The 21,440-nt window shown below is 36.0% G+C and overlaps 1 protein-coding gene across 2 annotated transcripts in view; it reads right to left on the reverse strand.

Annotated features, from left to right (window-relative positions):
• Nucleotides 1–21,440, reverse strand: part of LOC112992374 (solute carrier family 12 member 2) — a 66,909-nt gene that overhangs the window by 22,485 nt on the left and 22,984 nt on the right. For both annotated transcript variants that reach the window (XM_064500499.1, XM_064500498.1), the window contains exons 3-13: nt 20,493–20,568; nt 19,811–19,906; nt 17,667–17,806; nt 16,659–16,769; nt 14,310–14,418; nt 13,695–13,822; nt 13,527–13,611; nt 8,807–8,955; nt 3,431–3,538; nt 2,581–2,704; nt 1,032–1,133 (exon numbers count right to left, since the gene is read on the reverse strand). In XM_064500499.1, the coding sequence (XP_064356569.1) occupies nt 1,032–1,133; nt 2,581–2,704; nt 3,431–3,538; nt 8,807–8,955; nt 13,527–13,611; nt 13,695–13,822; nt 14,310–14,418; nt 16,659–16,769; nt 17,667–17,806; nt 19,811–19,906; nt 20,493–20,568 (1,228 nt within the window). The remainder of the gene's footprint in view (nt 1–1,031; nt 1,134–2,580; nt 2,705–3,430; nt 3,539–8,806; nt 8,956–13,526; nt 13,612–13,694; nt 13,823–14,309; nt 14,419–16,658; nt 16,770–17,666; nt 17,807–19,810; nt 19,907–20,492; nt 20,569–21,440) is intronic.

The raw sequence follows: 21,440 nt of genomic DNA on the forward strand, positions 1-21,440 counted from the left end.
TGAAGATACTCAGGCCAGTAAGTCTATTAAAACATTTGGCAATAGCTTGCATTACAGTTGATTTTTGTTTTCAAAGGGTTTCAGACATGGATTACCAGCAAGTCTCTCTCACACACACAACTAGAACCAGTTAGTAGTATTTTTACATGACTAGAAATTTTCACCATATTAGAAGAAAAAGGACAGACATATCCAAATAGAATGTGAATATGCCAAAGTACTGGACTGTCACTGTTTTATGCCCCTGTTTGTCACAAGTTAATCCCAGATCAGGTAAATACACCAAACGCCCACCAGCATACACAAGATTAACAAGTGTATCAGACATATACAGCTGTTGCGTAGATACCAAGTTAGGCAAATGCTCCGAAAAAAATCAGGATGTCTACCAGTTCAGTAAATAAGAACCTTTTAGGTGTGTTATTTCAGCATGAACCCACAGTGGAAGGAACAAGAGAGCCATCTGTTCAAGACTGAGTTCTTCAATTGTCTTCACTTGGCTCATTCCTTTATTCTAACTAGCATCCCACACCAAACAAAGGCTATAAAAATATGGCAATACCATCTGCAATTCCAGTTTCTTCTGCACTGGGAGACTATACATATTAAGAGATAAATTCAAAGAAGAGAAAAGGGTGAGTCTTGAACTCCTGATACTGAATCAGCAAGAAAGCCTTCAAGTTATAGCCCTTAAAGGCACTTCATCACAGGATACAGCAACAGCAGATATCACCATAGATCTATTTGAGAGTTTCTGAATAAAAACCTGAACTATCTTGTGCTCCCTCAGAAAAGATGACAAAAACAGTAACTCCCAAACTTTACTAGTCATGGATGGCTTAATCCTCAAAATTTCAGAAGCCCCAAGCACACACCATATTAAGCTTGTAATTGAGATGTACCATGAAAATCAAATAAACATTTAATAAATAAATTAAACAGAAAAATTAATTTAAATTAATATCTTTAAAATATATTTCTGCATCTAGAAATTGCAGGTTAAACTCTCACCCCCAAAGTGTGGTTCCTACCTGGAGATTTTGCAAGAGAAGCATGGAATACAGAGAAGTTAATCAAGGCATATGAAGCCAAGAAGAAATTGGAGATAATTGGAGCAATGACATTCAATTCAGCTGTAAAACCAAAAAACAAAGCAAGCTGTTATGAAACATACCAAATAGTTTTGTAGATTCTAGAGTCAAAAATCTGCTACAAAACAACCTTATTTTATGATGCTCTCTAGGGCGTAGTTTGCCCTTTTTGTACAACAAATAGATTAAGTTAATATTATTAATAGTATTAAGTTAATAGTCACTTACTGATTCTGAATTATCTTCCAGTAGTCGGGAAGTGTAACTTTCAGTTAAAAAAAAAAAATTCCATACTATCAAGTTTCCACACCTGTATAAGTGCTACATACTTTCTCAAAATAATTCAATATAATATTCAGAATAAGATTTTTTTTCCCTGTGTGGCTTGATCAAACAGTGCAGCTATGTACTGGATTCTGAAGAACCTCAGAACCAGTCGACAGAGCATTAATATGTATGTAGTATGTCTCTAATTAGCTAGTCTCAATTCTCAAACAGCATAGAATGAGAGCCTAATAAAATTAAGAGAGAGTCAAGCATAGCAAATAGGAATAGCAGACAAAGTTACTGTGGGCAGTTTGACAAACACCTTCATCCAATTTTATTAAAAAAAAAAAAAAAAAAAAAAAAAAAAAAAAAAAAAAGGAATTGAATCCACAGTAACTGATGTTAGTGCAGTATTCTAAACCACTACCTGTGGCAATATTGTTGGGGGTCTCTTTAGGGAGAGACAGAAGAGCCTGACACTCTCTTTTCCTTGAGGCAGTACGGTATGAAACACTTGTATTTGTACTCCCCCCACCACAAAGAGCCATTACAGTCCAGTTTTCAAGTAGCATGCTGCGACAGAGACAGCATGACTATACTTACCTTAAAACAGAGATAGGGGAAAGGATGAATGAGCAAATGGGGAACCAAAGTTAATAGCAGCAGCACAGAGCATGCAGGTGGACAAAGTACAATTAGTTTGCCATCTACCAAGACATGTATCACTACCTAGACTACCCTTTACCTTTGGCAACAGCAGCAGTCATCTCTAGTATTTGTAGCTTAACAGAATACCACACTTTAAAAAGTTATGTTCATGCAAGTTTGCCATTCACCGAGGTTATTATTTGTAATTATTTCTGTAATTATATCTGTTTGTAACTATTAAATACAAAAGTTTACTTCAGATATTTATATCATATGAAATCTCTCTACTTCAGGCTAAGGATATATTTTCATTGATTAGCAGTATCTAAAAATAAAGATCTGAGATGATTTGGAAAAGCACAGTATAGCTACAACTCGGATTTATTCTGCTTCTACGCAGAGTTAGATCTAGAAGACAGGAGAAAATAATCCTCAAACTAAACAGATTTAGAAATGCAGACTTAAAACAAACTGTGCCTCAGGCAAGGCCTCAAGGATGCTGTCATTAAGTCATGAATAAAATGCTTCATAAAGAACAAAAGGATATTGAGATTTATTATAATTTGAAACTAACCAATTAATATGAATCCAAGAGCAATTAAGAATGTTAGAAGATATCCTCTCAGTGGTTCGTTGTTCTTCCCATAGCCTTTAGCAAACATTAGAAATCCTGGATAAATGTTGTCCTTGCAAAGCGCCTAAGAATGAAAATTCACAAGTTAGCATTTTGTTCAAAACGTATCCTTATTAACACTTACTAATGCTCTCTTTCACTGTGTATATTGCCTTCCTAAAAGGTTTGTAGCCAAGATGTACAAATTCTATTTGCAATCATCGTTGTATTTTGTGTTTCCTACATTCTATCCTTCAGTAATGTCTATCAATAACAACAAGCTTCACTCTTCTATATCTGGTCGACTAGTGTACTTTACTGGCATCTTACAATCATCACGATTTTAAGAGCCAAAACAATGTTTCCTCAAAGTGGAAAGTTTGCCTAATGCTACATTAATTCTTTGCTTCGACACTTGCCTTGATCTCTGCAACAGAACTCCTGTGTTTGGCTCCCTACTGAACTTTTGGGGAAGAGAGTTTGTTCTGAAGTTCATTAGAGGATATAAAGCTTTACTGAATGAAAGAGAACTCCTAAGATCAAGAATGAGATTTAAGTTTTAAAAAGAAAAAGGAAAAGCAAAACACTTTCAGGAACACCAACAAAAATCAATGTAAATTGACTTATACAAGAATTGGTACATAGTTATATTGAGTTTCCGATTCCAACAAGTAGATATTAAAAATCAATCTACTGACCTCAATTGGTACAAATCAAGATGGCAGTATACCAGAGTCCCCTTCCAAGATTCTGACTCAAAACTTGATTAAAATTATTCTTTAAAAGATTACAGTTTTGTTTCCATACTTACCTGGAAGATCTTCGGTGCACTCACAAGAGATGCTAATGCGGAAGAAAGGGTGGCTGAAAAAATACCTGCAGAAATCAGTGGTGCAAATCCTGATACCATGCTCATCACCTGAAAGCAAAACACAAATCTGCTCTTAAAAGAGTATGAAAAAGTATACTGTACAGATGAATGAGAACTACACAGTAAACAGAAAGATAGAATGTCATGTACCCTCCACTTAAAAGCTGTTTGAACATCATGCATTCATATCAATGCCTCTTCCAATGTAAGAGCTAGGGAACAGCTCAGGTAGGATAAGCAGATCCTAGTTTCAGAACAAGAGAAGGTGGCTCTTCACACAACACATAGTCAAACCACATAATTCTCTGGTCACAATGATGTATGCCAGAAATCTCCAAGGGCTCTTAAGAGGATTGGAAAAGAAATCACACACGAAAAAAAACGCAATGGAAGTTGTTACATATTGTGGCTAACCAACCCACTGAATAACATGACCTCAGGAAGCTCAAGTGACAAAACCGCGCAAGTCAGAGAACATCCTGGGAAAGTTTATTGCCCTTCTACCGATCAGTTTTTCATCATCTCTACCACTGGAAGTTAGGGTTGTTTCCCATTCAAAACCACAAGGACAGGACAAGTTTGCTTCCTATTCTCCCTCGCCTTTCCCCAAAAAAATCTCCCACACCAAGATCACATCCTAGGATGACTTTGTAACCCCAAGGAATGATCTGCAATATGCAACTTTTAGTAGACTGGAAGTGACAAATGCTCAGTAAGCTGAGTATACAAGGTCAGTGTTGATAAGACCAAAAAAAAAGAAAAGTTAAAATACAAATAAAAGCAGGCAGCTTCTGTCTAAAGACCATATAGCCTAAAGACCCTCTTATACTAGTCTACTGTTCCAGTTCCTTACATAGCTGCATCAAGCTCTGTATGTGTCAAGTGAATTAAGGTACAAAACTGTATCTAACAACAGTCCTGGTTTAATACTTAGACTTACTGTTCTTTATGAAACAGAAGCCTCAGCTGCTTGAAGGCACTCAGTGTTCAATAATTTGGTAACATCTTGAAAAGCTGACATTTTAGTCACTGGACCAAACCCAGCATGATGCCTTTCAAGCAGAATATCAATGTCAGAATGAGGTCCTGCATCATTTGCACTAAAATACATACCTCTCATCCTGGCAACCTCATCTAGGATAGCAGAACGGGGACTGAAGGGAAGAAAGATCATGCAGAAGCATCTAACTTTTAAATCACTGCCACCTGAAGTTGTAAAATCCAATTATCCCAAGCAATCTCACTAGGTAGGACATATTCCCAGAAACAATATGCAGGTGTCTGATGAAGTTTTATTGATATTCCTAGGGCTAAGCCAACAGCAAAATTTGGCATTTTTCTCCAGGTCAGACTGAGAGAGCCTACTAGATCTCTCAAATGGGCAACCGAATCTCTAGGTTACATTAGGTTTCATCAGTCAGTTTAAGGCATGCCTTGGCTAAAGAGAAGTGAAAGAATGACATATGCATAAGATGAGTGATAAAGTAGCTGTTAGTCGTTTAAGGAATGAAGGATAGGATTTCCTGTAGTATATTTGCAGTTCACAAGAAAGAAGGTTAAGGTAGGGCATGCATTTATTCATACAACTCAGATATATAGATATATATATATATAGACATATCTATCTATATGCTATACTACCATATATAATGCACACATGTGGTAGTTAAAGGCATCATGAATGTTTTCATGATACTAAAACTTACCTGCTAACACATTTTTAACCTTTACCCTTGTATTAACTCATTGCTTTGAATATTTTCATACTTTTCATACTTTCATACTATTTCTCCTATGCCCAGGATTAAATTAGCTGTAACTTTCTGTTGAGTATAAAACTCTAAATGCCAGAATGTAACAATCCTATATTTCCAGAAGATAAGAGTGTAAATGCTCTACTGACAAATGTTTCAGAAAAAAGTTTTGGGAATATAATACAGAATAACCTTGGTCGAAGCAGTATGAATTTTTTTCCCCTGCAAGGATATTTGATCAATCTTCCCTTGAAGAATTTGTTGTGGATGATACCTATTTACAAGTTTTACTCTCCCCCTTTTCTTCCCATTCAGTTCAAAACATTTGGTTATTTCAAGGCCTTCATTCTACTACATTCACGTCAACTCCTTGCACTTTAGTTCTTCCTTTTTGAATATTAAATCTTTTTTATAAACTTGAGAGAAGTCTGAGCAAGGTGTATGCAGATAGCATTTGCTCAATTTAAAAGCTGCTAAGTTACAACCTAGGTTACTAATGTTAAGACAGACAGACAGACAGACAGACAGACAGACAGACAGACAGACAAGGAAGCTTCTTCTAAAACTGAAAGAAAAGTACAACCAGTTCCAGGAGAACCATGGTGTTAAAAACCACCTATGGCCACAAATCCAAGAGGCCTACAAATGCAGATGGCTATAGCAGTGAAACTTCCTATCACACAGAATTGGAAGGGCAGATATGCAGCAAGAGCTGTCCTATTACCACTGGTGCAGTGAGAAATATATAGTCACTGTTGATAAGAGACTTATTTTTGTTTGGCACTTCCTGTTTAGACAGTTCTCTAAACAAAATTTCAAACATCTGAGATAATGAAATGTCATATTTTGACTAGTTTCAGTTATTTGGTTCAGCCGTTGTGGAGCACAAAAAAAGCCACACGAAAACAAACACCAGCTTCTTTATAATCTTTTAAAATTTTACAATGAACATGGACAAAGTGTTCCTCCACACACACACACACACACACACACACACACACACACACACACACCCCTGCTTATCCCCAAACTATTTTAAAATGTTTTACAGCCTCCATTCTTTGCAGTGTTTTAGCAGAACTTTAACACTGCTTCTGGAACGTAGTTTTGTGCTACTTCTGACTTTCATTCAAAGTTAGACATTTTCATAAAAACAATTTGTATATATGTTAAAATAGGAATATGACCTCCAAATAGGAATATGACCTCATTCTGCATTTAAATTACCTACAGCTATAACTAATAATAGGCAAGTTCTAGGCTCAGGCTTAGAGAGCCCAAATGAGTTCTTCAAATTACTCTGCTACCAGCTGACAGTCCTTATGACACTAAGCAGAGGAATGTCCAAGGTCTGCCAGGAATTGTTCTTCACTTGCAATGACTGAGACAGGAACTGAAGATGGTCATCTTATGCAAGCCTGCTACCATCCCACAGAGTCTGATTCTAAGCCTCTCTCACACATGGCTCTTAGTTTAAGTTTCTTAGCATCACCTAAGCTTTCCATAGGTAAATCTTACTACAGGTCATCCATTTTCTGTTCAGCAAAAACACTCAAAATCAGATCCATCTAAGCACAAAACACAAATGGATTCTTTGCTGAAAGGACTTAATGCAGCCCAAAGTGCAAGGGAATGATAAAATATCACTCATTTTTCAACCAAGTCGGGCACACAAGTTGGTTGACACTTTCAGCCTTAGAACCTATATGCTTACAAGCTGTAAGAAAAATACAGACATCTTCACTCATTTTATAGATTATTTTATGTTTATGAAGTACTACTCCTCAGCTATTTTATATATTATTAAAGAAGCTATGTTTGTATGAAAGGCTTGGGAGGTGCTAAAGCCTGAGGACCACACGCACTGACTGTGACTTGTATATAGAAAACTCTCTCCTAACAGCTATTATTCAGAGACAGTGAATAAGTCAGGGGAACTTCAAAACGAAAAATGAACGAAAGTTCACAATTTCTCTATAGGTAGATAGCCTCTCATGCAAACAATTTCATTGTCATGTCTTCTCAGAAGTCAGAATCAGATTTGTCTCACAGGTGCACAGGAAAGGATGAGAGGCAATGGGCACAAGCTGCAGCAAGGGAAAGTCTAACTAGATTCTAGGTAAAAAAAAAAAATTCACGGTGAGGGTGGCTAACCCTGGAGCAAGTTGCCCAGAAAGGCTGTGCAGTCTCCATGCTGAGATTTTCAAAATTCAACAAAAAGAGAGGCACTATGGGGAATGCATTCTCTGTGCAGGCCTTGGCTTTGAAACCTACTTTTCCCATTCAGAGCCTACTAATTTTTCTACAGACAGTGAGAAGTATGACTAGTTTAGGAGGCTGTAGTACTCTTTTAGACCAAATGGTGAGAAACTACAGCATCAGTGATTAACTTATTAAAAATAAACGTTATATTAATAATAAATAATAATACTATAAAAGATTATAATATTATAATAATAAATATTAAAAATAAAAATAACTTATTAAAAATAAAAATGTCAGATGTGCACTGGATGATGTACTGGGCTCTTTCAAGCTTTAACAAATGAGGAAAACGATCGACAGATATTGCAGAATATTTACTCCCACAACAGCAATTTTGAAATATTTCCAATATAGACTTTTTCTAAACCCAAACAAAGTGACACCACACACACACCCAAACTATTCCACTCAAGAAAATATATTTTACTGTAACAGAGTGGTCTGCACTGGAACATTATTTTGGCATGTACAAACTGTAATTTAACTTCTCCAGCCTGCCTTGCTGACAGGTTGACAACCTTACCTACATATAGGTTTCCAACCAAAACATACAAGCTGTTAAAACTGACATTTTTCTCATTAGTGAATTTCAGCTTTATCTCCACCCAACTGTTTTGTATGCTTATTACAAAAAAAATAGGCAGAGACAGATTACTATAAAGCAAATTTCTTTCACAAACCCTTATTAGTAAGTCCACAGACATCCCAATTATCTGAAAGTATAGGTTGAAGACAATGAAATACCCCACATCTAGAAGGGGGTCTTTTTGTTTGTTTCTAATACAACAATATCAGTTTTCACGAAAACTCACAAAATCCTTACCATTGAAGATGATATTATGATAGATGTATACAACTTTTTAAAAAGTCAACATACTTTCTAAGAAACTTAAAAAGCTAGGAAACATACAAGTTATTGGCAGAAGCCACCTACGATTGCTACGCCTCACTATTTAACAGTGAAAGCATCTATACCCATCAGTGAATGATGACATTCAAATATCTAAACAGAGCAAGCTGCAGTCTACCACTTAACCTAAGCAGTTTACTCAGGAGAAGTGTAAATATTTATATCACCTGTGTACAAATACCTAGAGGTTTTTAAACAGTTATCCGGCTGTTCTACACACTAGAGTGCACCACTTAACTATTCCACATTAACCTTATAGTTATGGAGATAAGCATTTTTAGCCAATGATTTCTTTGCAATTCAAACACACACACACACACACACACACACACACACACACACACACACACACAGCACATTAAACTGATTTAAGAGAAAGTTTCATACCTGGAAATTGTTCATCAGCCCATAGTGACATTCTGTCTGACAGGATGAGAAATCATAGTTTAATTTGCAAGCTGCAGTAGTGCAATTTGTCAGCTCGGTGATAAAAGTGCTATTAACGTTCCCTGTGGCATCTCGAACAACACAGGAACCTAAAACAGACCCAATCACAAAAATAAGCATTAACAGACTGACCCTGCATTTAAGACGTGTCAAGCTCAATTCCCTGTTTAGGTAAGCATATTTTCACAGAGCACCATTAAATAAGGCATTCGTATTTTTAACAGATTTCAGTTTCAAGCACTTCTTCACCATGAAGAATAAATACAAACAAGCAAACTATCTGCTTTCTTGTTTGAGAACAGCATCAGTTTTACAAAAACTTGAGTCTAGTAAATAAGAAAAGGAGAAAAGGAAAATTCTAGTACAGAGGAAAGCTGTAACTCACTAGAATTGCGAAAACTTAATAGCAGAATTTTAGCTCAGTATTTTATTTCTTTGAATCAGGAATTTCCCACAGCACCTTATTTGAAGTTAGTATTATAAATGATCATTTGCTTTTATGGTTTTTCTTTTTTCAGATTTCTTAGTGGAGTGCAGTTTTGTTGTGGTACGTATGTATGCATATACATAGGTAATGCACAGTTTTGAAGACATTTCTTTTCCTAGATGTTGAAGTTCGATGATTCCACAGTTAAATATTTCTGGCTACAGTGAACAAAGAGGTTGGCCTGACAGAGCTAAATCAAGCGAGGAAGTCAGCCTTCCCAGATTATTTCATGAATAGTTTTCCTGGACTTTCCCCTTTTCTCTCTATCCAGAATGAGATACTAAGATGACTTACGTTATAAAGCTTCACACACATACTTCAGTTTACAGTCTACTATTACATACTTCCTATAGCAGTATGCTTATAGAAAACACTTTCACAACTTTTAATCTCATTCCGACATATTGATTTCTAGTTTTGCGTAAGTATACAAACAGATTCTACAACTCAACAGTCAATATGGGTCAGCCATTAAAAAAAAAATATCCACACACAAGGTCTTTGTCATGAAACACTAAGTGTCGCAAATTGGCATGCAACAAACAACACACTTCCATCATAGCAGTCTCTCTTGTATTTTAAACACTGATTTCTTAGTGAAAAAGAAAACCCCATAGTCCCATAACTCACGCTTTGCTTTTTTTTCCCCCCAAGTTCTACCACTTCAAAACGGCTGTCTTCAATTCATTTATGATTATTTATAACCTTTATAATTCTACTGTTCAGTAAAATTTTGAAGACACAGCATTTCAGCCTCTAAGAATAATCTCATTTGATTAAAAAGCCTGCAAGTCTTTCTTCAACAGGTTTTGTTTGTTTAAAAAAAAAAACCCAAAGACAAACTATAGGAGATGGAGTTGCAGGTTTAACGATTGAGGTAGTTAATTTGTGTCTGGACACCAGACAATGTTTCTAGGAACAGGAATTAAATAAATACTGGGGAAGAGAACAGGGAAGTCTACAGATGAGTAAAAGCCAAGAGAATTCCCATAATTTGGTCTTTTCAGAACTTAAGTGACAAGGAGGTCCTGGGAACAGAAGCATATGACTACTGATGACTTAAATGACTTATTTGCAAAATACAAACAAAAAGGAGGGTACAGATGTATTACAAGCATAGAATTTAAATTTCTCAAATGACAGTGCCTGTTATCTATACAAAATAATTTCCTTTTCTTTGACAAAAGAAAAGTCCCTAAATACATATACCATACTTAGATTGTTTTCTAGCTTTTAGAAGTTAAGTAACAGTTCAGAATAACATCTGGTCCTGGTAGATGGACACTACTTAACACTTCCAGTTTTCAGATTTATTTTTCAGTTGCGTATTAGGTCCAATTTGTTAAATTTCAGTAAGTTTCCTATACTGATCCCTTGGACCTTTTCTTGTGGGTATGTGGAGGGATCGGGGTATTTTTTAAAACTGGGATGAAAACTTCTGTACAAGAAAAATGTTTCTCTTCCACTACGTGGGTATTCGCCCCCACCATTCAAGTAGTGTATAATGAATGTCACAATATACTTACTAGTTGAAGTATTTCTAGATAACATATATTCAAATGAACCTATGTTGCAGAAATATTTTTGTTGCTAATACGTTGCAGCTGCAGGCTTATTTAAGCTGAGCATCCCATTAAATGGCTGCGGTGCAGTATAACCACCCTGCTCTTTCTTGTTTCCTTTTTCCATTCTCCAAGTTAAGCTGGCTGGCAGGTCTTTCACACATGGAGTCAAAGCATGACAGGAAGGAACAAGGGTACTATGAACAAATCTAATGTAGCCTTACTACAAGAGAATGCAGAACAGAAGCCATTTGGTCAGGCTGCATCCTCAGTAGAAGATACTTAGATATACCTAACAATTCAGACATTTTGTTTAACTCTAATTCGGAAAGGTTTTATTTATAACAGTTTCTGGAAAAATTATCTATAAGAATCTCTAGGTCCTCTTTCTGTAAAAAGAGAGTTTCACCTTCTTATAGCCATTCAAAAGTATGCTCCTGTCAAAGTCAAATGAAATTTTGCTATGCTATAAGCTTCTGGTAAGTTTAACAGAGCATTTATAGCAAGTTCTCTAAGTACACGCAAGCAGGGAGATTTTCAGAGATATCACCCTGAATGGTCTAGGGTACAACTAAGAGGATTTCTTAACTTCTTTGGTGCTACAAATGGCTACGATCAGCCTCTCATTGATTAGCCCTAGAAGTTTGTTCTTATTGGAGTTTTGTACGTTTTTAAGCAAATACACTGCAATCTAAATGCTGTTCTTTTAAATAAGTCATTCAAGAATCTCAGTATACCAAAATAAAGGTTGCTTATGCAGTCTTAATCCTGCCACCTGCGCATCTGCATGATTCCCTTGCTAAAAGAGGAATTGCACAGTCTTTGCCCTTACAACTGCTATACTACTGAAACAGGCCTTCTAGCTCTGGCAGTTGGACTAGCAATTGTCCCTTCTAAGCCAGCTTTACTCAGTTTCCTAAGCCTGTTACTTACTACACAGCATGCAAATATTGAAGTACATCTAAAATATCTTCAACAACTTTGTCACCATGGTACTCAGATACCTGAAATATGAAAGTAAGCACCCTCACATACAAAGTGAGCACACACCATTTGTTCTTGTCCCCTTCAGACATCACTACTCAGTAACATTTGTAGGTTCTTCAAAGTTTTCGTGACCTGCTCACTGCTACACTGGAAGCGCATAGTGGGTAATAAGGGTGGATGAAGGGAACACATCTGTCCAATTCCTGACCCAATGCCTCAAAAAAGCTTAACATTCACTTCCTATCTTTCATTTCATAACCTCTAACTTCTGATAATAGAATGGTTTTTTTTAATTACCTGAATTCTAATTGTAAATTATAGAAGGCAAGTAGAACAGAATATTGTTATTCACTAAACAATTTCATGTTTGGCTGGTTTTGCAAACTGTTCCTTCTGCAATATGAGAAATGAAGTTTCTTATGTTTAAAAGACAACTAATGTATTCTGCTAGGAAATGAATATTAATGACCATTTTGCTCTCATGTGGGATCAAGCTCCAAAACATTCAGACTGGGTACAGAGGTCTTCGTGGTCAACCTAATTAGAAGATAAACGTAGCAGGTCATTATCCTGCATAGGACACAATCACTGGAGAGCAACTATTTGGCAGAGCTACAATGCGGTGTTAGCCAACAGAGGCAGACTAGCAAGATCGGTATCTTTAGAAAGGAAGTATCATTAGTGGTAAGATCAATGGTACTCTTATAAAATTCATTCAAAAAGCAGCACAGCTAAGATAAGGCAAGGTCTTTCATATAAGAAAACTGACTACTACTGCCAAAAACTCATTTATGTGGTATGTATAAAACCATTTAAGATCAAGGGCAAGAAATTGGCAAGACATGATTTTATGTTCTTGAGATTACTAGAGTAGAATTCTTTTAGGGAGGGGGGAAAACATGAGTGCCCACTGGAGCTCTGGAGTGAAACAGACTTAGAAAGCATCAAACCCTAAGGCAAATTCTACTCAGAATATTCAAACCACTGTGGGGTGGGGAAGAGAGACAGAAGAGAGGTTATACAAGACCCAGATCAGTCTATGATTGTTTCATCTCCTTCCAAAAGTAAATCTACAGATATTTCTGAGTGCGACAACACTCCTGGAAGTGGGTTGGCCAGATAAAGATGCCACTCACTCTTCTCCCTTTACTGGGAAATATTGCTTATGCACCCTTGCTAGGGAGTTGGTGATCATCCCATAATTTGCTTCAGGTAAAATAGCTGGCTTCCATCATCTTCAATCAGCACAGCTGTTTGCTAAGTGAATATGTTCCGAAAATGCAGCTTTCTAATTCAAGGATTATCCCACCAAAAAATTCTAAATACAAATTCCAACACAAGTATCTGCAACAGTGTAGGAAATATCAGTGCGGAGTCTGTGTCATTTAATTGTCATCTTTAGTGTGAAGCAGTCACTAATTTTGGAAAAGTATCACTCATTTTAGAGAGGATAAAAGCATCTGAAAACTGAATCTCCCTCCCACAATAAAGAGCAGAAAGTTTTGGCTCTGGCTTGCTTTCTTATCTGTGAAAGACAAACTGAATTACATAAGTTACATCAAAGCACTCCCTCAGAATGAATATGAAAGGATAAAGTTAAAAAAACCAAAAATCCATCCTTTACCTACAGATACTGCAATTCCTATGTAAACCAATGTAGTAATTAAGATGGCCAACAGCGTTCCTTTAGGTATGGCTGACTGAGGATCCTGAAAGAAAAATTTCAACAGACAGTCATGATACAGGTATACACTCAGTGTTTGTGATCAGAATTTGCTAATTCACTACTCACCGCAAGATCACCTGAGATATTTGCACCAGCAAGTATGCCAGTTGCAGCAGGGAAGAAAATAGCAAATACAGAGAAGAAAGTTTCCTCATTTCGGAAATCTGGTCCAAAATTCTCTGCAAATATTTCAGCTGTAGAGAAAGATTTGTTAATTTAGATCTGTGCTAATATTGGTATGAAACCTATAGTATTAGCCAATTCTACCTGTTCTGCCTGACCTAGCTCCATGAAAAAGCTCAAAATCACAGCAGTGTGCCCTACTCACAAAAGTATGCAGAGACCATTTTAAGCTAGGTAAGTTCTAATTCATCACTTCAGCTCAAAATAAAAGTCAACATAGTAACCTTAAATAGCCTTTAAAAATAGAAGTAGTACATACCCTATTACCCTTCCCCCCCCCCCTTTTTTTTTTTAAGTTAGTATAATCGATACTATAGGACCAATTTTCAGCCCTGTAACTTTAAGGAATAAAAACCAGAAGTCTGAAAGTATGAGGAAGAACTATCTTTACAGTTGAATAGGTCAGACTATAAGCTATCTTAGCTATTTCATTCAATTACAACAGCATGCCTCTTCTTTGCAAAGATATTAGTTAAGATATTAACTGTTCCAACATACCTTTATAACCAAAGAAACCTTTAGGCTTCTTACTGTCCAAAGGAATAAATGTTCCTATGACAAAGTCTCCAATAGCAACTATGAGGATCACCAGTAAGACTATCTGTGCCTGAAATATAATGATTGCAGTCAGACAGAAAAACCTACTATTTTTCACAGCTCTAAGTTGCAATACTAAGAATATATTCTAAAATATAAATATTTAAAATTCAAAATTCAGCTATGCCTTCTAATATTTTCCACAAACAAATAAGGAATGCTGGAGAGAACAAGTTGTAGAATTTTCAAGAGAGAAGTATGAACAATTTGAAAATTTAACTTTTTTTCAAAATGGAATTTGTTATTACTATACTCCCCCCAAAGTTATTCCTCTAAAGACAGAGTAATTAAGAGAATTATTTTCTTCATAAGCCTACTAGGAAATAAAGTATTTGAATAGGTTGAGCAAACTTAGAGGAAAGAAGGTAAAATGCACACAAACACTAGCAGTATAGTCTCATCAACTGTGATCATAATACTTTACTTTATACTTCAATATATTTTACTAAAAGTTCTATTATCATCAGGAATCAAACAGCATTTGTTTGTTGTTTTATACAATGGACTAGCTTATACTGTTCAAGTCTCATGATCTCGAGCCTTGCCTGTGAAAATAAATTGCAAAGATTACCACGCATTGCTTTTTTACTTCCAGTTCTCCTGCGACTTTTCTTTTTTTATTACAACCTAGGTTTTAAGCTAAAGTTGGTTAAAACCATCATAAAATCTACCATACAAATAAAACAGTATTTTAAACTATCCAAGACCTCAAAAGTGTGAGCAATGATAAATCCAGATATTGAGAAGATCAAGATGTTTTAGGTTTTATATTTGAGTAAGTAACCACCCTGCCCTATTATTTTCTGAGTTATTTGATTCCCCATGAAGGCATAGGCCAGTGTCTCAGGGAAAACTATCTCTAGTTTGATTTTTTTCAGGCCTAGGATCAGAACCTAATATACAATAGCATTGCTGTTGCCAGTTCACACAATCTCAACAAGTAAAGCAGGGTAGTACAGAGATAAATAGAGCACGACAGCCAACAGTAGAGTTAGAAGACCACTTGAAGAAACCAATTTGTCCATCACATTTAGCTCTCTCCACTGCCAAACCTACAGCAGAACAGGTGAGAGGTGCAAGGATTCCACTGGGTGCTGAAAGAAGTCTTCAATAAGCCCAAAGATATTCAACATGAAGTTACCACAGAGCAATCGGCACAGCTGGATTTATTCAGTAGTGAACCTAGGCTTCTCCATGAGGTAAGAGTCTTTTCTAAGTCACTTCCTTACATTAGAAAGTCTCAGGCATTAGAAAAAGAATGAGCTCCTATGACTTCAACACAGTTGAGCGGTAAGAGAACAGGAACTCTGCAAAGTCCTTTTCAGGGCATGCTTTCCTGGAATCCCAGCCTTTCTTTATAAGCTTTTAGGTCTAATTCAAAGGCATTATTATGATAGAGTCCCCACGTCCCATTTTCCAAGGCATTTTATAGGTCATGGGGAAGGCATAGGAGAACATCGTAGATAACTATTATCAAGAAGAAAGTATTACTGATTACTGTTTTGCTATGCTAAGCTGCATGTTAACCCACATGAAGTCCTTGCTGGACAGGTTCAGCTGTTTACTGCAGCTCCTACCTGCCTTCTTCCATGTTGCAGAAGGCAAGCCAACAAGCCTTGATGGTTGCATTGAACAGGATTTAAAAAAAAAGTTACCTATTTCCTAATGAGGAGGAGGTGATAAGGAGGCAGTGATACCACAGCTCAGGTTTGATACAGAGACATTAGAACAATAGGGATATTTCTATGCAAGCTATTATTATGGAACTGTTCATGCCACAGAGCAAAAAGCAAGATACCTCTAGAGGTTTTAAATCACAGTGGCCAAATTATTAGTGACCTAATAAATAATTCCTTCAAACCAAATACCTAAGTGGCTGAGATTAACGAGCACAGCGCTATCTGAAGTTAAGTGCATGCAGATACCATTGCAAATCCTTCACAGACAGTGAAGGATTACGTGAGAAAGCTAAATAATTTTTACAGAAGTGTGCTATTTAATTTAATGGTACATGCCAAAGTTAATTTCTGTAGATTAACTTCTGTAGATTCTTTCCTCTAGATTCTTTCCTCCTTTGTGGTAGATCCAAGTAATGCATTTATCTTCATTCCCCGCCCCCCCTCCCCCCCCCAATCCTTACTCCTGAGTGCACTAAATACAAATATATTCAAAATAACTCAGCCAGCTGAGGTGGAGAATATAGATAAAAGTATGAACCAAAGAATAAAAAAGAAGGTAATGGTTCCTTACTTTTGCTTCCCATTCCATTCCTGCAACGGAAATACCCAGCAGTATAACTACCGTGATAGCTCCTATGATTCTGATGTCATTCATTTCATCAATCATCAGTGTTCCATTTTCCTAGGAAAAAGTATACACAGTCATATACTTCAATAAGTGCTTATCTCTCCTAATGCAGAACAGAATTCTATTATTACCACCTAAAATTTATTAACAGAGTTAACCTCTATACCACAAATTTGCTTATTTTATATCCCCTGTGTGAGCACAAAACCATACTGGTTTTGCCTTGTTTTAAAAGTCACTGAATCATCCAAAATAGAAACAATCTTTTTGCTTCATAAGCCAACTCCAAATAGAATGGCCTGTCTTCAGCTGCCAGAGAACTAAATTAACCAGCAAAGCAACAGCTACCATCTTGCATTTATGAATACATTTTATTTGATGTTCACTATTATTCTTAGTTCTTTTGATGCATTCCAGAATTCTCATCTAGGAAGGGTATGATTGGGTTCTTCTCAATGTCATATTTTATATTAATTAATTTTTAAAAAGCAAATACCACTTTATTGTGTTTATCTTAAGGAATTATTTCTAATAAGCAGAACTTCTTTAAAAAGGAGCTTAATGTAAGCTGCTATCACTTAGAATAAAATGCTCACTGATAACAATTCAAGCATTAATTCCTCTGATTCCAGATCATGTATCTAGCCTTCTCCCCTCCATCTCAATTGCCAGCTTGGATGTTACCGTAGATTTTTGCATTTTGTCCTTTCAAGGATGAGATGAGCAGAGTGGGAAGCTTCAGTCTGACACCAATGATAACCTGTTTTATATCAAAAAGCCACTGAATTGCAGCAATAGTTTACTAATATTGTAATCTTGTACCTCATTCCATGTCTTTAAACTGTAATCAGGGCAGAGTATCTCAGCTCTCAGTAACTCCTTCTCAATAATCTCAATTCTCAAAAACTCAATCAATGCTCAATAAGGGTAATCAATAATCAATCCATTTACCTTGAGCAGCTCCACAACTGTCTCTGCAAAACCAACAACATACATTGCTACTGCAACAGCATTGGCAAATGCAAAAATCAGACCTATGGCACCACCAAATTCTGGTCCCAAACTTCTGGAAATTAAATAATATGCTCCTCCTAAAAGACAAAAAAAAAAAAAAAAAAAAAAAAAAAAAGAAAGAAAAGAAAAAAGAGACAAGAAAAAAGGAGGTGGGGAGAATGCTATTTAAGACTAAACGGAAGAGCTTATGAGGACTGGACAGGAATCAACAGAACTTAAGTTTACACAAATGTGACACTATTCTTGCATCTTTCAAGATGTATGATAAAACACATTGAAGTTTCAGGAATATATTTCAGGTTTCTAAGACAATACACAAGTTTTAAGTAATCACCTGACCCACGCACCACATCATATTATTCAGCTATGCAACCAGTTTCAGGGTTAAAAAAGAAGGTGTAAAATACAGAAAATGGTATTCAGTTCCCCCCCGAAACTATTCAAAGTGACTATGTATAATTTTACTATTACACATTTTAATTAGCTATAATTCAGGAAACTCGCAAAAGATACTGAAATAAACCCCCTCAAGTTCCAAACCTACATGACTTGTTTCTTAAAGCTCTATTGTCATGGCAATTTTCTGTACTGCAATGAGACTGTCGTAACGATCACATGACAACTCTATTTTTTCAGCACCGATTCTTCACATTTTTGAGCTTGAAAAATGCACTGTCTCAAACACAGCATATGACAAACAGAAAACTGAGTATCTAAAGCTTTAGGGAAGGGTAAATTCCAACAGAGTTAGCAAAGGCACATTCCAGTGTAAGGCTAAGATTTGTGCAATCAAGGAAATCCTCCAGTTCCAGATTTTGAGATAATTGAGTGACAGGTTAAAAGAAAAAAAAAAAAAACATGAAATCCTTAACTCCACTGCATTATAGTTACTGTGGAAAGCTTGTAGGTACTCGACTTTGACACACTTCATGAGAATGCAACATTAAAAACCATAAACATTAAACCATCATCAACATAAAAAAACATAGCACATAACAGAAAAGTTTCACAGGAACAGCTGTGAAATCATTCCCCAATTCTTGTCATTAAGCACTTTGAAGCTTTCAATAAAGCACTATTTTGCAAAAGTGATTCAAGAAATACATATCCTATAAGAACAGGAAAATCAGAAATGCATAATGCAATTCTTAAAAAGTGCTGTTTAGAAACCGACACTAAAGATTTTTCACAAGCAAATAGCTTGAAAGGAGAAATATCTACTTGACATTTCTTGAAGGAATATTTACTTACTTGACATAAAACTAAGACTCATAGCTGACATTTCCTGTTGCATTTGTTTACTTTGTGATAGATTTTTGTCTTCATCCTTAATCAACTGACTTGGATATGCACAGAATGAACTTCAGTGCTTCTATTTTAATTCTGCCACAGATTCTACTAATGACCATTTTACAGGATCATGAAGCAATTTAAGTATGTTAGACACTGGTCATTTACAGAATCATTCTGTAGGTACAGGATTGCTGACAACAGAGCAGAAATCATGAAAGTGAACAAAAACCATTATCCTCAGGAAACCTGGAGATAATTGAAAGAGACTGAAGAACCTCTTTTCAGAGCAGATTTTGTATACATATATTCATGATAGAACTAGAACATGTCTCTTGGTATGTTCTCATATAAAGTCCAGTTCATCCTATTATAGAATGTATTTCTTAATTAGTAAGTTCTTTTTCAGGACATGTACACATACAGGCACACACACCCCCTAACCAATGCAGATCCTGGAGAATATTAAGCCCCTATTCATTCCTGGACAGGTCTTTCTGAAAGTACTTATATTCCAAAAATTAAAAATAGATAATGCTTCTCCCACCACGGAAAAGCAAGCTACTAACCAAATCAAATTGCTAGACTAACTGTTGGCTTTTCATTCATATTACAATTACTTAAGAAAACTCTGCTCCTCAGAAAACCAGCTCCTCCCTAGTCTTTACCCATACTGTCACTCATTTTTCCCCACTCTAAAAAACATTAAAGATAGAGCCTCTAATTTCTTCTGAGTGTGCACTTCAGAGTGATGACAAAATACTTTGAAAGATTTACGAAAGTAGCTTTACCTCCTCTTACAAACCCATTTGTAGCTATTGCTGAAGTAGATAGTCCCGTTATAGTTGTCACAACAGTGGCCATTGCAATAACTAGGACAGACAGACCTTTTGGAAAAGAGGAAGAAAAGTGCACATTCAGCAGTATTAAAACATACAAATCTTCAAATTAATTGTGTTTAAAAAATTAGTCTTGCAAATTTGACACACTTTTGCTGTATGCAGCCCCACACACTCAAGTGAGAGGCTACTGTACTACAGAGGAGTAAAGAAAAGCTTCTGGATACGACCAAAACTTATCAGACTGGGTAACTGTGTCCTTAATCAGCAGGGTAAAAAGCTGCATCCTAGATGAGAGATTTTTTGCAGTTCAATGCTAAGTTGAGCCTTCAAAGAAAATTATTTATATACTACACAGTCTATATGCAGATTTCAGTAAATGGAGATCAAAAGGATTTTATCTCTACAGTATACTGAAGACCTACAGGTCAGTTTTAAATGATATATACACTGTAGCTAAATGACAACAGGTAAGTAACTTTACACTGGTTAAAGTTTTGATAAGGTTGAAATACTGGCAACATTAAGGTCATTTTCTGCCCCTACCTCACAACAAGTTCAGGATCAACACTTCCTTTGGATTGCATATTTAAAAGTCACTGAAGTAAAAAAGTTACAGCATTAGTACACATACCTATCCCAGCTTGTCCTACAATCCATGATAGTCTGATGAAGAGCATCACACCCCAAATATTTAACATACATCGTACCTGAGATAATAAAACATACATATTACATAGGCTCATACCTGCAGTCATTTCTACTAATTATTCATTTCAGTCTTTAATATTGTCTGAATTATCATAGTCTTCCCTCACCGCTTCTCAAATTGTTTCACAAGAACAGATTCTTTAAACAAACAAGTTTAGGTCTTAAATTAAAAAGAGTAAAAGGGAACCTAAACGTGATTAAAAAATTACTGCCTTCACCAAGAAAGTTACAGTACTTTAACAACTGACACTACTAGCATTTCTTAACAAAACAATAAAAATAAATCATTTGGGCCTCCACCTTAAGGATCCAAAATTCATACTAAACAGTCTCAGAGCCCTGTTTCAGATCCTCCACTACCTGTCTTTCAAATACTAAAGCAATAATATTTACTATGTTATCTTCAAATAAAAAGCAAACAAATACCCAAGCAGGAAATACTCACCCGAGCAACTTACGCCTACTAGGCAATATTAGTTGCAAGTTTCAAAACCACTGACAAGGAAGAGACTGTCTTCCAGAAAACTTACAAGTGAGAAGACTTACAAGCCAGTTGCTAAACTTAGTTGAAGAAGCTTACTGAACTAAAATTAGGTAATCTGAGTTCAGTATTTGAAAACCAAGTGCTGCATATGCAGCTTCCACCATAAAGTCTTATAGGTTTGGCTAGTATGTATTAATTGTAGTTTCTCTTTGCCAAAATACTAAAAATAAATTAATATGTACTTGTAATGAAATCCCTCATATCACCCTTACAAATTTTCATTACTCCAAATGGTCTCAGTTTTTAACCACCATGACTATGCCAGTGTTCAGTGTTAGACTTCTACAGCTTAAGAGAAGATGACTTTTTGTAACAGCTTCAACAAGA

The sequence above is a fragment of the Dromaius novaehollandiae genome, chromosome W (genome assembly GCF_036370855.1).
Source record: "Dromaius novaehollandiae isolate bDroNov1 chromosome W, bDroNov1.hap1, whole genome shotgun sequence".
Classification (NCBI taxonomy): Eukaryota; Metazoa; Chordata; class Aves; order Casuariiformes; family Dromaiidae; genus Dromaius; species Dromaius novaehollandiae.